At 45.5% G+C, this 14,591-nt stretch overlaps 1 protein-coding gene across 5 annotated transcripts in view; it reads right to left on the bottom strand.

The window, feature by feature from the left end:
• Window positions 1-14,591, bottom strand: part of ASAP1 (ArfGAP with SH3 domain, ankyrin repeat and PH domain 1) — a 340,823-nt gene that overhangs the window by 56,323 nt on the left and 269,909 nt on the right. For all 5 annotated transcript variants that reach the window (XM_053208331.1, XM_053208336.1, XM_053208335.1 and 2 more), the window contains one exon: window positions 10,477-10,546. In XM_053208331.1, the coding sequence (XP_053064306.1) occupies window positions 10,477-10,546 (70 nt within the window). The remainder of the gene's footprint in view (window positions 1-10,476; window positions 10,547-14,591) is intronic.

The raw sequence follows: 14,591 nt of genomic DNA, 5'->3' as shown, positions 1-14,591 counted from the left end.
CCTCCGGAAGGGAGTCATTCCAACAGTGGGCACTCAGGTTTGTATGCAGGGGTGCGGCTGGAGGAGGAAGCCGAGAAGGTAAGATGGACGAGCGATGATGGGAGCTGGAAGCAAAGCTACAGTCGTGGTACTAAGGGCTGGGGACTCAACATACAGCTAAAGAGAGAGGCTTTTAACTAATTATTCTGGAAGTTACCTCTATAGGGTATGTGTTCTCACTCAGTCCAGGCGTCTGGATGGTGAGTGGAGGGCAGGACGCACTGTCCCTGCAGGGGGCAGCGGGAGGGTCTGCTGCTGAGCAGGGACTTTGAAAAGCTACACGTGCTTCTGTTCCAAACATCGGTCTGACATGTGTCAAAACTGGAGACTTTGTGGCTCTGTTCCCTGAGACTCTGAGGCTTGTCCTGCAGATTTCACTTTTCATTACAAGAATGACATAAACTGGGGACACAGTGCGAAGAAGAAATTGAATGTTACCTGTTAATCTCACTTTCACACCCAGAGATGATCGTTGTTAATACACTGACTTTAACAGAACGTGTGGGTGTGTGTGTGAGAGAGAGACAGAGAGCTAGAGAGAGAGGTGTCTGCTTTTAAAAAATCATGGGTTCATTCAAGTTGTGGATACCGTTTTGCAAAGTGCTTTTTTCCCCAATTAACAGTTTACACAGATGTGTTCGTTTTATACATACACGCGGACCCGGCAAACCCACCCTTGAATGTTTCCCTCTTGGAAATACTCCAAACTGGGGAAGCTCTGCACACGTTCCATGAGCAGAAGTGATGAAGGTATTCTCCCCGTGACAGAATGCACTGCCACTCAAAACGGAAAATGGCTGCTCAGCCACGAAGCCTGTCAGCAACGTAAGCAGAAAGGGAAGGAGTCGACTCCCATGAACGTTTCTGCGTCTCCGGGAAGAAAACAAACACCACGCGTTGGTCCTTAGCTTCGTGTGCGCCACGGGGAAATGTTTGCGCTGGGAGTGCGAAGCTGTTCGCGCAGGCATACTTCTCGGCTGGCAGCCAACAGCTGCTGCTGGAATCAGTATCCAGAAACGAACTTCTTTCCCTCCATCATCCTGTTGACTTGCTCTGCTTCGCAAACCAGAACTGAGTATCAGCCACTCCTTGGGGGGAATAAGCCTGACCCCACCAGGCTGAGGCTGTTGCGTGAAAAGAGGTAAAATAAGAGAGCTCTCTTCACTTTCTGTGCCTGGTAACGGAGCTGTTCCGACCATTATGGCCATTGCCAACTTTTTGCTCCATAAATATTTAGACACCTACTCTGCCCTGGAGGGACACATATACTTGGCACGCAACGAATAACCACAATAACCTCTGGCAAGACATTAGGTACACAATGAACACCTACACTGCAGAGAGATCTGATCTCTTAAAATTTGAGTACATCAAAACTGCTTTTTTGAAAGTATTTTGGTTTACTTGGGGCAAGGTAACAGCATTCATTCACTGGGCACCTACACTGCTAGGTATTTTTAGAAATTGTGTTATTTAATTCTTGCAATAACCCTAATAACTAGGTCCTGCTACTGTACCCATTTTACAGATGAGGAAACGGACGGTCAGGAAGGCAAAAAATAAAATATTTCAGAGAAAGGAAAAAGCAAAGCTGAGATTTGAACAAATTCTTTCCCAGAGCTTTTTTCATTTATCACACGGTTTCCTTGTCAAGGCAAGCCCTTGGGACGTTTGCAGAGTAAATGAGAACATGTTTCCTGCTTTTTCTTTTCTGGTTCTTCCTACCCTGGAACGGTCAGTTCCCTCATTTCCCTCAAAACCACTTAGTGTATCTGTTGAGAAATCCCACCCATTCCTGACGTGTTCCATGTTCCAAAATTACCATCTTGTGGCTATAATGAAAGCTCTCCACCCCTTTAGTGGTCCTTCTGATAGATAGCTTAGGGAAGGAGGAGGTGATCATCTCACTGAAGTAATTCCTCCTAGAATCTGTATCGACTATGGATTTCTTCAACCCTCCCAACCACTTAAACCTTGGTGCTCACTTCCGGCTGGCAGAATGTTATGTGTGAGGAAGATATGTTTGAATATGTAGATGTTCTTGAAAATCTCTTACTGCAGTAAGGAACCTGATGGTCTATTGTGCTGTTAGGGCTGAGAATCCCTGGATTCAGTGGGCCAAAAGCTGCTGCCTCTTCCAATCACCTCCAACGGCTCATTCAGATGCAAGCCACAGGAATTTGCATCTGAAATAAACTCTATGCTGTCGCCGCTAATCTATAACCTTGGGATTGAAATACAGTAAAAATTCCTATTCAGTGTATTAGAAGCATAAACGACCTGTAAAACATAACCAGACAGACTTCTAAACATATGTTTCATGCAACTTGAACTTGGGAAGTCCTCGGATAAACATCTTCGGTTCTGCATTTGCAACGTGGCGGAAGCCCAGAAAGATATTCCACAGACACCCCGAGTTTCAGACATGGTGCTGCTATTTTATATGTCCACATACCACTATCTGCACTGGAACAGCTGTTTCTTCTGCGGGTGACCATGACTATTAAGATTCAGCACCAGGGGTGCCTGGGTGGCTCAGTCGGTTAAGCTTCTGAGTCTTGGTTTCGGCTCAGGTTGCGATCTCGCGTTTCGTGGGATTGAGCCCCGTGTCAGGCTCTGTGCTGACAGTGTGAAGCGTGCTTGGGATTCTCTCTTCTCCCTTTCTCTGGCCCTCCTTCTCTCACACGCTCGCTCTCTCTCTCAACATAAATAACTAAATTTAAAAAGGATTCAACAGCAGTGCTGGTGGGACCAGAGGCTACATTTTGAACTTAATTTATGAGAGTCAGCTCTGGTCTGTAAAGAAAAGGAAGGGGTTGAGGGTGCCAGGTCACAAGGGCAGTGGGGTGAGAGCGGGCTGCTCAGGGGAAGAAAAATGGCACCACCTGAAGCGGATGGAGGGGACACAGAATTATCAGTCAAAAGGGGGAGAGAAAAATTCCAAAAGAGGATTAAAATAGTGAGTGGTTCAAGATGTTGTTACACATTTTTTAATGGTTCTTGCTTAACTGGAACTTCTGCTACATCAACTGTAGTTTTTAAGTTTGTTCTCGAATGCTCTTTTTGTTAGTACCTGAACATATAGATAGCAACAACTTTCAAAGAATGTGTTATTTAAGCCTCCAAAAGACTCTTCAAACAGGGTAGGGAAACCGGTGCCACTCCACTGGCTCATCTCGGGTTCCCTGAACGCGCTTCCTGGCCTCAGGACTGTGGACTGCCCTCTTCCCTCTGCTGGGACTGCTCCTCCCTAGTTTCACCACTAACTGCTCAGAAAAGCCTTCCCTGGCCACACGAAGGCAGCTCCCCTTCATTTTCTACCCCAGCATGCTGCTCACTTCTTAGAGCTCTGAGCCCTGGGTCACTGCAAGCTCCGAGAGGGCGCGGCCAGCCAGTTCATCCTCGGTTCTCTAGCATCCGGCCCAACGGCTGCTTGGAATCAGCGAAACAGTTTAATGAGCCAAACATTCCCATTTTACACTGGAGAAAATGGAGGCTCCAAAGGCTTATGTCACGTATCCAAGGTCCTACGGATTGTTCAGGGGTTTGAGGCCGGGTCTCATGGACTCCTAAGTTTGTCCTTTGACAAGTCGTTGTTGCTTCTAATCTCTTGGAGAAAGGAAAATACTCTCTTCTTGTGGTGGGGACAATATATGGAATCTGGTGGAATCCAGCATAGCCTCAGGAGGCCATAAGGGCCGATCACAGAGACCCGTTGTTAAATCCGCAGCAAGGAAGGGGGCGATCTGCTGTGCAGGCTGCCTTGTGCCTCCTGATGGCCTTCTGGTGCACCTGCCAACCCCCTGGCAGCCGAACGAACGCAGCCCCTTCGGGCTCTGGAGTGGACTGATAAACGACAGTCCCTGGGAACTGTCTGTGTATCCCCAAAGCCCAAAGCAGGGAGACAGACATCAAATTCTTAGCTTTGGTGACGCTGCCCTGGAGGTGCCAGAGGTGCTGTTAACCTCTGACAGGCTGAAGAGGACAGGTACCTGAACTTGGTTCACAAAGCATCTTGAGAAGTAAGGAAGTAGCAATACAAAAAGAAAAAAGAAAAATTCCAGTAAATCAGTTTCCAATGGAGGTAGTAACACATTAGGGAAGAGTAGTAATAGCAATAATAATAACTGACTTTTTTGAGCACTAATTCTGCCCCACAACCTGTTCCAGTTTAATCTTTACACCCACCTATGAATTAGGGACTGTTAATAGCCCCATTTTATTTAGACGGGGGAAGCCTCATAGGGATTCAGTGTCCCCTGGAATTCGAACCCAGGCAGACTAGCTCCAGGATCCAATGCTGTGACCCACCTCAGCTCCCCGAGATGGTGACAGTAACCGCTAAGTTTATGAAACGTCCAGTGTGGTCCACGTGCCACAAAGCTTTAAATGCATCTGCTCCTTGAATTCTGTCAACACTGGAAGACGCGTACCGTTATTACCCTATTTCACAGATGAGGAGTAAAGTTAGGTGCAGTAACAAAAGCCACACGTGGTAAGTTGCTGGAAGGGTATTTCAGTGCAGGGTGCCTCAGAAGGTTGTGCTCCTGATCCCCACCCCTTTTAAAATTTATTTTTGAGAGACAGAGAGGCACAGCATGAGCAGGGGAGGCGGAGAGAGAGAGATACAGATCTGAAGCAGGCTCCAGGCTCTGAGCTGTTTGTTAGCACAGAGCCCAACATGAGGCTCAAACTCATGAACTGTGAGACCATGACCTGAGCTGAAGTCAGACGCTCAACCGACTGAGCCACCCAGGTGCCGCCCCCCCCACTCCACCCCTTTTAAAGAGTTCAGCCTACCGAGCACCTTCTCAAGAGGTTCAGCCTGGTCCAGTCCCACTGGTTTCTCAGGCTCTTTGAGTAAAACGCCAAACCTTCTTACTGAACATCTGTGTGATATTTTATGAAAATACTTTTAGTGTTGGCTGATTGAGAAAAAGTGACGATAAACTTAGTGACTTGTTAGGGTGTTAATCGTAAGAGCATCTGCAGGCATTTGAAAAATTGAGATTTAAAAGAAATCAGTTTTCAGATCCAGACAAATTCACAGACGCTTTGTCATATCTTTAATATCAGGACTCCCCATTTCCTCCTTCCAGGAAACCCAGACTTGTCTACTCTAAGACTCTATGATGATTCGATGAGGGGTTTCTTTCTCCAAAGAACTATTACTGAAGCCACTTTCAAAGGCCTAACAACAAGCTGGCATCTGAGAAAAGGCCGATTCATATAGCAGGAAGAGCAGAGCTTCAGGGTTTGAAAACTGGTCCAGCTGTTCACAAATGGCTAATTCTAGGCATGGGATTTAATCTTCCAGAGTCTTTGTGTCTTCTTCTATAAACTGCAGTTTCACCCAAAAGTATTCAGTGAACACTACCTGTATGTCAGGCAGTGTGCGGGGTACTGGGAGATCAAAGGTAAGACATAGTTTCTACCTCCTAAGAACTTTCCAGACCAAAGAAAAGTGAAGATGGTGGCATGTATGTCGTATAGCTAGCCTGGCATGCTCTAAGTGATCAATAAACGGCAATCACCTTTCTTGTTTCAACCCAGGATCTGAGCTGTATGTGACACTGAGGTTAATAAATCCACCACGTAAGGACTTTTGAGAAGTCAAACTTCTTATACTTTTGCAATTAATTTTTTAGGATTATTACAATAAAGTAATACTCCAACTATAATTCTTACATATTCTTTGATAGCTTTTTAAATTACATACTAAAACGCTTAAAGTAAAAAGGATAAGAAAACAACTCAAAGATATAGAAGTTTATGTATAATAGTTTTGTGGCTGGATATAAAGTCCTTTATCCTTAAGCTTTGAGGCTGACTGAAATGTTTGCGATAGATTTCTTAGAATTGGTATTTTGAAATACCACAAGCATTTTATACTTTGCTCAAAACATACTAGATGGCTCATAAATGGAAGCCACTATCCATATTACTGTAATAACGAATTCAGAGATTCTCAGTGAATCTGATTCCCATAGTGATGTACTACTTTGAGTAGTAAATAAAAAAAAAGTATGTCTTTGAACAGATACAAGAAAAGCAATGAATTTGCAGATGAGCTCCTGTGGGGCTGGCTGCCCCCTTTGCAGGCACCCCCCAAAATGCATTTCTTCCTTAATAGTAAGCTAGGGAGATGACTGGCCCCCAGAACAGATCATTCTCGAATGGTCAACCCAACAGTCCATGGCTCATCAATCTAAGTGCATACGTGACCCTCTGCTGGGTCACGTGGGTAAGTGACACCGACTGGGGGCCTTCAAGCAGTGAAATTCCCACGTGCTCAGAGGTCCCAAACAAAGCCTCCACGTTTTCTAACAAAGGTTGTTCTGTCCACTTTTCCAAAGATGACTCAATCCCACATGTTTCCCCAAGGAAACTGCTGGCCTTCGTTTTCAACTGGATTCTAAGTCATCAGCAGTGTTTGCAAAGTCAGGAGAAGTGGCCTTTCTGTAGGAGCAGGGATGGGACTACAAGTGATGTAACTGGCAGCAAAAACGTGTGGCCCAAAGCCAGTGAAAAGCAGGCAAGAGAGTAACACCAATCGGTGGGAGGGAATCTGAAGTGAGGTGGAGGAACCCACTCCCCCGCCGCCCCCCGGCTGCTCTGGGCGCAGGAGAGGTGGACCCACAATTTCCAATACTCGCGTCAGGAGAGCCTGCCTGCCGACAGACAGAATTGCCAGGACACCCGGCAAGGTGACGCTGACAGGAACGATTCCTGCTAACTGAATGCCCCCACGGAGCACATTATCACATTTAATCTTCACTGTCACTTTAGGAGTTGACTACTTTCCTCAAGGTCACACAGTAAAGGACTCAGATCTGACAGATGCCACAGTGCTTTCTCACGGCCACTACACAACGTAGCTGATGTGATATTTGCTGTTGATTAGAGCCTTAAGAAAGCACTGACACAGTTGGCTTGGCCACAGCTATGTGTTTGGCAGGAACAAAAAAGGGAGGGTGGAAGAGAAGTGATTTTTATTTTTAGCAAACTGTCCGAGGTCACAGGACCACCAGTGAGCAGTGCCACGGACTCACTCCATCAACTGCTCGGTTTCCTCACACTGCGCTGCCTCCCACAGCAGGCTCTTAAGAAAGCCCAGTAGGTGGGGCACGATAAGGTCATAACATCACTTGTCAAAAGGCTTTCTGAGGCTGTCAGATAGCCAGATGAACCCAAGGGAGGAGGAGGGTAAAGAGAGGGTACACATAGCACATCCCTAACTAAAAACTCCTGATTCACATAAGGTCAAGTGGTCAGAAACTTTCACTGTAGTGCAGTTCACCTGAAGAATATTCTTCTGGTTTTTGTTTCTGCTCACAAACCAGATCCATCTCAGAGTCTCACCACTCGGACCCACCTCAGCTCATAAAATCAGACAATAATCAGCCACAACCCGGCTCGGGAAAGCAGAGGGAAGAGCAGGCACAATCCCATCCGGGCAACTGCTGCCCTCAGCCTCCAACCCTACGGCACAGAGCTGCACCCAAACACCTCCCCGGTCAGAAGGTTCTAGCTGCTGTTACAGCTGCTGCAGGTGGTAAGATCTGAAAAGACCACCCTGGATACCTTTGGAACTCGCCCAGAGACAGGTCAACCCTGTGGCTCCCCAAGAGTCAGGGTACTGGCCCAGGAGACGCCAAACCTTATCACAAAAGTGAAGGGCCGACCGTGTTGACTGTCCTTACGAATGAATCGCTTCTCAGGATTCGTGCCATGCTTCGGGCCATTGAAGAATTCCGGCCTGCACGAACAGGCAACGTGCTTCTCCCACACACAGACTCCCAGGCACTCCTGGTTCAGGGCTGACTATGTCTGTGATGGCCCAACCTGGGATCCCATGCTGGGGAGGAAGTGGGGTTGCAGGTGAGGGGAATTCACATTTTGAGGGGTGTGGGAATGTGTACGAGCAGAGTTCCAACCTATACCAGATCCCAGCTGTGCCATGTGTGAGCTATGTGACCTGTAAGTGAACTTTTCTGAGCCCCAGCTCCCCCATCTGAATAGTGAAGGTGACATCATCCATAACTTAGGTTGTGAGGGTTAAATGTTACAACGCGTTAAGGTGCTGGTGAATGCCTAGCAAATGGTGAACATTCGAAAATGTTAGCCGCCATGATGGTGATGGTGGTGGTGACAGAAATGCTTTTGAAAAGTCAGATGGTGGCAATCTTCGCTTTCACAGAGAGAAACACAGGCCTAGAACGGAGACTGTGTCGTTGTCTATCAAACAGGAGCAACAGAAGCTACATAAAATAGGTTCTGGTAATGTGCTCAGAACAATGAAGGCACAAGCCACAGAGAATACTCAATAAATGTCATCTATTCCCATCCATGTTTCTGATCTTGGATCATTCTTCTGACACATAGCCCCCCAAGTATTTTAATCACCAACATAATGAGCAGAGTGGGCCCCTGTGTGGCCAGCAAACACCATTAAGCACTCACAGAGGCTTCAAGACTGAAATCCCAGCATTCACCAGGTGTGACACAGGCTCATTTCTTAACCCCTTAATGACAGCATCTATCTGGTGGGTTGTGGCAACAATCACATATGGTGACACAGGGGAAGCACTTTCTACAACTTGGCTCATGGTAAGTGCTTACTTACTTAGTGGTAACTAACATTCTCGTGACCATCAGAACTGTTTCATAAAGCAACTGCATGGGATTAAATATGAACAGGTCAAAGTTATCTCATCTGAGGCCTACTCCAGCACCTGGAGTAGAGTAGAAGCTTCATGAAACGTTGCCAAAGAAACAAATTGTTAGACAGCTTTAGCGATAACTGATCTAAGTCCACCTGTAGGATTTCCCGTATCAGATGGATGGCTTGTCACAGCTGGCATGATAGGTCAAAAATCTCAGTTGGACTGAGGGAAGCTGAGGGTCTCTGAAGAATCACCCTGCAAGGGTTCTGCAAGGGACAAAGGACAGAGATGACAGAATTGCTCAAGTTCCATAAAGGCCAATAATCGTTAAGACGTATGGAATCTTCCAGCAGGAAGGGTTTGGCCACAGGTTTGTAGTGACTACCTTGTGTGTACCAAGGTCTGATGAGGGGGTGGGGCTGAAGAAAGAGGACTAGGACCTGGTAAGTGCCCTGGGGAAGTGAAGAGTCTAGTAGGATGATGGGCTTCTGCAGGAAGAGAGGCAGAGTGGAAGGGGCATCATTTCTAACTGCCCGCTACTAGCCAAGTCACTGGGCTTCTCTGTACTTTAGTTTCTTCATCTGCAAAAACGAAGGGCACGTTACCACATGGGTTGTAGAAGGGATTGAGTGAAATAAATTTTATGAAGTGTCTGGCAGGAAGAAATGCTTATTAAGTGGTACTTCTTGCTCATCAGAGGACAATCTAATCACAACTGTGAATAATGGAAACTTGCCAACGTAACAAATGGCTCATCCCTCATTTTTACCATCCTGTTACCAATTCACGGCTTATCATAAACTCGAAGGCCTCATTGGCACAGGATACTGAAATTTACCCGAGCTTCTCTCCAAGCTGGGGTTGCTAGGTGTGACTGCACGTGCCTTCGTAAAGACTCTTGGTCTACTGTGCGGTTTCCAGTTCCACTTGACACATTTGCCACTATAACCTTTGCATCTTTAAGGGTAAGAAGCCATTTCTTGCTAGTTTTAAAAGGGCCAAACAGTAATTACTTATTTTATGGTGCATGTCCTGACTAGCACTAAGACTGAACCTTTTTTGACAGTATTAATTCTGCCAATATAAGACTTTCAGTTGAAAATGGGTGATACCAAACAAAAGTTCTAACTAGAATGTAAGTATCAACTGTAAGTATGCAATATATATGCATATATAACTGCCAACAATCTGGAGAGAAAACAGAATAGAAGCGTTAATAGCTTAGTTACTTTCTACTTTCCACTGAATTGCCTTTATTCCTAAAGAAAGGGGAGCCACAGCAAGGCAATCTTATGATTTCAGTTTTATTTATATACATTTTAGCCCTTTACCATAATGGGGGCTTTCTGAGTGATTTAAATAGTAACAACAAAAAGACTGAACATATTGTATGCATGTTATTTCATTTCCTAATTATTATTTCATGCAAAGAACACCCTCTGTCATCTTTATAATTCAGAAAACTTTAGGTTTTTTAGAACCACCAATAAGATTTCCCCGAAGATAAGATTATGAAATGAAAGAATATTGTGGGAAACGGCATGGGATGTTCTAGAGGGGCAGGAGAACGAGGCAGGTCACCACAGGACAAGACGAGACCAATTCCTGCGGTAAAGGAGCATCCCACACTGTCTGATCCTAATCCACACATTATGCATAGCGGGTGGGGGTGGGTGGATTTCAATGCTGGGTCCATCATGTTTTTGCTTCCTAGTCCACATGGCCGAAAGGCCTCACAGGTGCAACACGGTAAATCACCAGGTGCACTTACCGTGGCGTGTGAGATGGTCAGGATCCCGTTCTTGACTGCACACTTCCTCCTCTGCCACACTTTCCGGAGCCTGAAGAGCAAGTCAGACACAACCTGATATGGTAGCTGGTTCACTCTGTGACATGCAATTATGTCGTGTTATGTATGACGATCGTTAAAAATCGTAACAACAAAACCACCCCAAACCAAAACCCACGAAACCCAGAAAACATTATTATCCCTTTTATTATCCTAGGTGGAAGGTAATTCAGACTAGGAGGCATATATAAGGACGCTCATTATAGCACTGTTTTTTTAAAAATTTTTTTCCAATGTTTATTTGTTTTTGAGAGAGAGAGAGAGAGAGAGAGAGAGAAAGAGCAAGCGAGCATGAGCATGGAGGGGCAGAGAACCTGAAGCAGGCTCCAGGCTCTGAGCTGTCAGCACAGCTGGGGCTTGAAGTCATGAACCATGAGATCGGGACCTGAGTTGAAGTCGGACATTCAACCGGCTGAGCCACCCAGGTGTCCCTACAGGACTGTTTTTGATGGCAAAGTGGGAAATAACAGAAATCTAACAGAAGAATGAATAAATGCATTATAGGTACTTTCATATTATAGAGTATTATGCAGGAGTTTAAGAGGATCAAGTAACTATGTCTGTGCTGACATACATTTCTAAAGCATACTACTGATTGAAAAAACCCAGCTGTTTTAAAGTAATTCAGGTATCATCTAGTAATGTTAACATTTTTTAAAAATATCACATATAAAATGGGACCCTAAGTGTTCTCAGGGTACATAAATACATGTACAAACATACAGAAGAGGGCCTGGAAAGAGGCATATGATACTGACACAAGTATTCCTGTCTGGGAAGGAGGCCCAGAACTGTACTAGGGGTTGTGCTAAAGAGTTTTTAACTGTATCTGTGAATCTTCCACAAGAAGGCTGTTTTAATCTATTGCTTCTGTAATTAAAATGAAATCTAAAGAAACTAAGAGAAGTAACTGAAGACATCTGCCAGGTAAGGAGGAGCGGAGGCGGGGCCACCTCAGGATCTAGAGAATGGAACTCAGGGTCATGGATGAACATTTTTGGTAACTTGTACGCCTCTCCTTTGGGAAGGCGGACACCTCTCCTCAGAAAAAGCCAAACAGAACTCATTCCATGTTGGAAGTTTTTGTTTTCGGTGATGCTCCAGGTATCGGTGAGGCTCTGGGTGGCGATGTGCACATGTGCGGGCAGGTACGGACGCACTAGTGAAAAGCAGTCCCATGAGGAAACGGAAACCTACAGGGAACCGGGATTCTCCGGGGAAGACGAGGCTTCTCTGGCCTTCGGTTGTCATGGAAACAGACAACATCAGAGGAGGGAACTGTAGCTTCTCCTGGCATTTAAAATAATATCATCATGTGTTTCCTTTTCCTTCTTACATGAGGCCTCTTAAGAAACCTGCCACAATATGAATTTAAAACCAACTCCGAAGACAGATAATGTTGTCTTGTTGTGTGTGTAACTACTACAAAGGCATGGTTTAGTCTGAAGCATGCTTCACAGAGGGAAATCATCTGACACCATCTGACCACAAGTAAATTGAACACACTGTGCTCAGAGTGCCAGTATCTTCAGGGGGTGAATGCAGAACTCCTGATTGAGAAACTGCCCTCAGATTATGACTACGTCACTGACTAGGGGAAGGGCCAACGAGAGGTGACATCTGTCACACGGTCATACCTGCATTCGGTTAAGGTAGTCAATGCTGTCACTAGTCTGGCATCCCAACCTGACCCTCGTAAAAGCCTGCTGAGTCAGGCGACGTATTCCCTGGACTCAATAAGCCCAAACAGGCATCATCCTTCTTTACCAAAACGTTTTAAAATATCAACCAACCGACCTAACAAATAGTCAACTGTGAAGAAACTGTCCTGCCTCGGTTTACTCATTTTATTTAGTAAAATCTTTGTTCATTAGTTTTTCTTAATGTATATTAAGGAAATACAAAACCAAACACAAAATTGAATTTTTTTGTATTAGTAATAAAGCCAGGGAAAGTGACACAAAAGCATTCATCTTTCTGGCTGAAAGAAATTGACCAGGCGGTGCTCTAGGTCACCAAAGGGGGGCAAAATCAAGTCAATCCCTCGTCCATCTCTGTGAACACTGTGAGAGCTTTTATTCCTGAGATTTCTATGGAATGGCCTCTATGCCCATGCATTCCCCTTCCTGTATGGAAAGCTTTAAGGATGCTTGTCTGCGAAGCTCCTGAATGGGCATACCATGGACTTTTACCATCTCTCCAGACAGCACCATACAGAATACCAGTTACACCATGCCCAAAGCTCAGAATTCCAGAAAAGGAATTTTCTATTAGAAGGTGGTCTAGTATCACTGAACAAGCTTCAATTCTGAGGCTCAGTTACTTGGGCTTCAATGTCAGCACCATCATCCACCAGCCACGGGACTCCGCTCACATTACTGTCCTCTCGGGGACTTACCTTAATCTGTGTCATGAATATGATAATGCCCTAGGGCTATTTTGACAAAATATACGTAGAACAGCTATTCCTTTGCCTCTCAACAAATGCCTTTGGATCATAAAGTTTTAAAATTACTTAAAAAAAAAATTAAAGTGTTTTTTAAATTGCATAACAATCTTGTAAGTAAAAAGGAGTGTTCCAGAACTGGAGTCAGAAATTACTAAAGCAAATGATCCTTTGGAGAAAATCACATGATCCATCAGTAGTCACTGTTAGCAAGTGAGTCTGCCTTCATGTACAAGCACTACAGTTCTTTCCTCTTCCACAGACAGCACTGACAGGCCACTCTGGGTTACCATTATTTACCCCTGCAGCCTGTGCAATTATGGGAAGCTGGCCCACCTCTTGTGTACTGTTTACCTTCTGGCACCTAGCCGACTGCCCGAGGCACCAGAGTGCTTAATAGATATGTGTGAAATGAGTGCATGAAGGAAGAACAGACCAGAAGAATGGAGGAGCCAGTGTGTGAGTGGATGACAGCTGATACCCTGTGTATCCCAAGGGCGATCAACAGCGGGGATGCCCCCTCTGAAAGATGAAGGGGTATATACCCCAGCATTAACTCAGACAACCCACGTTAGAAGTTGGGCTCCTGTACTTACTGGCTGTAGGATCTCAGTCAAATTACTTCACCTCTCTGAAGGAGCTGCCTTACTTATAGAAGGTGTCAAATGAGGTGAATGACAGGCACCTGGTCGTGTCCGACAGGCACACAGCACACACTCACGTTGGGATGCTTCCCCTGAACATTTCGGGGTTTGAACCAAATGATACCTACACAAAGACTCTGTTGACCTTTCTCAACAGGTAGAAATTAACCATCTCACTTAGAAACAGGCAATTCTAATGTCAAGAAAACCCTCGTGCCTTTAGGCAAGTAGTGTTAAAACTACAGGATTAATTAATGTCCACTAGATACCATGGCGTTGGGGCTACAATGTGATCACTGTGTCTGTTAAGAAGAGCCCAGCTTAAAACTGTGATTTGAGTAACTAGTGTGTCTTTTCTTCTTTTAAATTTTGCAAGATTTAATAGTCAACATTCACTGACTTTCTACAAAGGGCCAGGTGTTGCGCTACGTGCTGGGATGTTTTTCTTTCTTTACAGCCGTATCCGCAAATCCTGGTGGCCCTACCCTCACCATCCAGACTTTGACCCCTTCTTCCCCCTCTGCGGCTGTTCCCTTGATTCCCATCATCTCTGACCTGGCCTCCTGCTTCCGCTCTTACATCCTACACAGCCGTGCTCAGCCCGGCAGCCAGAGAGCCTTTCAAACGAGTCAGAGTTTGGCATTCCTCTGCTTAAAACCCTCCAAATGACTCCCATTTTCACTCAGTGGCTTCCACAGCCCTCCTGGCTTGGTGTCCTGCCCCCTCTAACCTTGTCTGCTGTGACCCCCAGCTCCTCTGTCCTTGCTATGCCAAACTCCTGTGTGTATCACAATAGGAAGCATGTTTCCTTCCCCCAGATCTCTGCAGAGATGATCCCCTCACTTCCTTCAAGTCTTTGCTCAAATATCTCTTCACAAAGTCTTCCCTGACCACCCTGTATGACTGCAAGGCCACCCCTACACATGTCCAGGCCCTGCCTTGCTTTA

Source organism: Acinonyx jubatus, chromosome F2 (assembly GCF_027475565.1).
Source record: "Acinonyx jubatus isolate Ajub_Pintada_27869175 chromosome F2, VMU_Ajub_asm_v1.0, whole genome shotgun sequence".
NCBI lineage: Eukaryota > Metazoa > Chordata > Mammalia > Carnivora > Felidae > Acinonyx > Acinonyx jubatus.
This window is presented reverse-complemented; position numbering and strand designations above follow the sequence as displayed.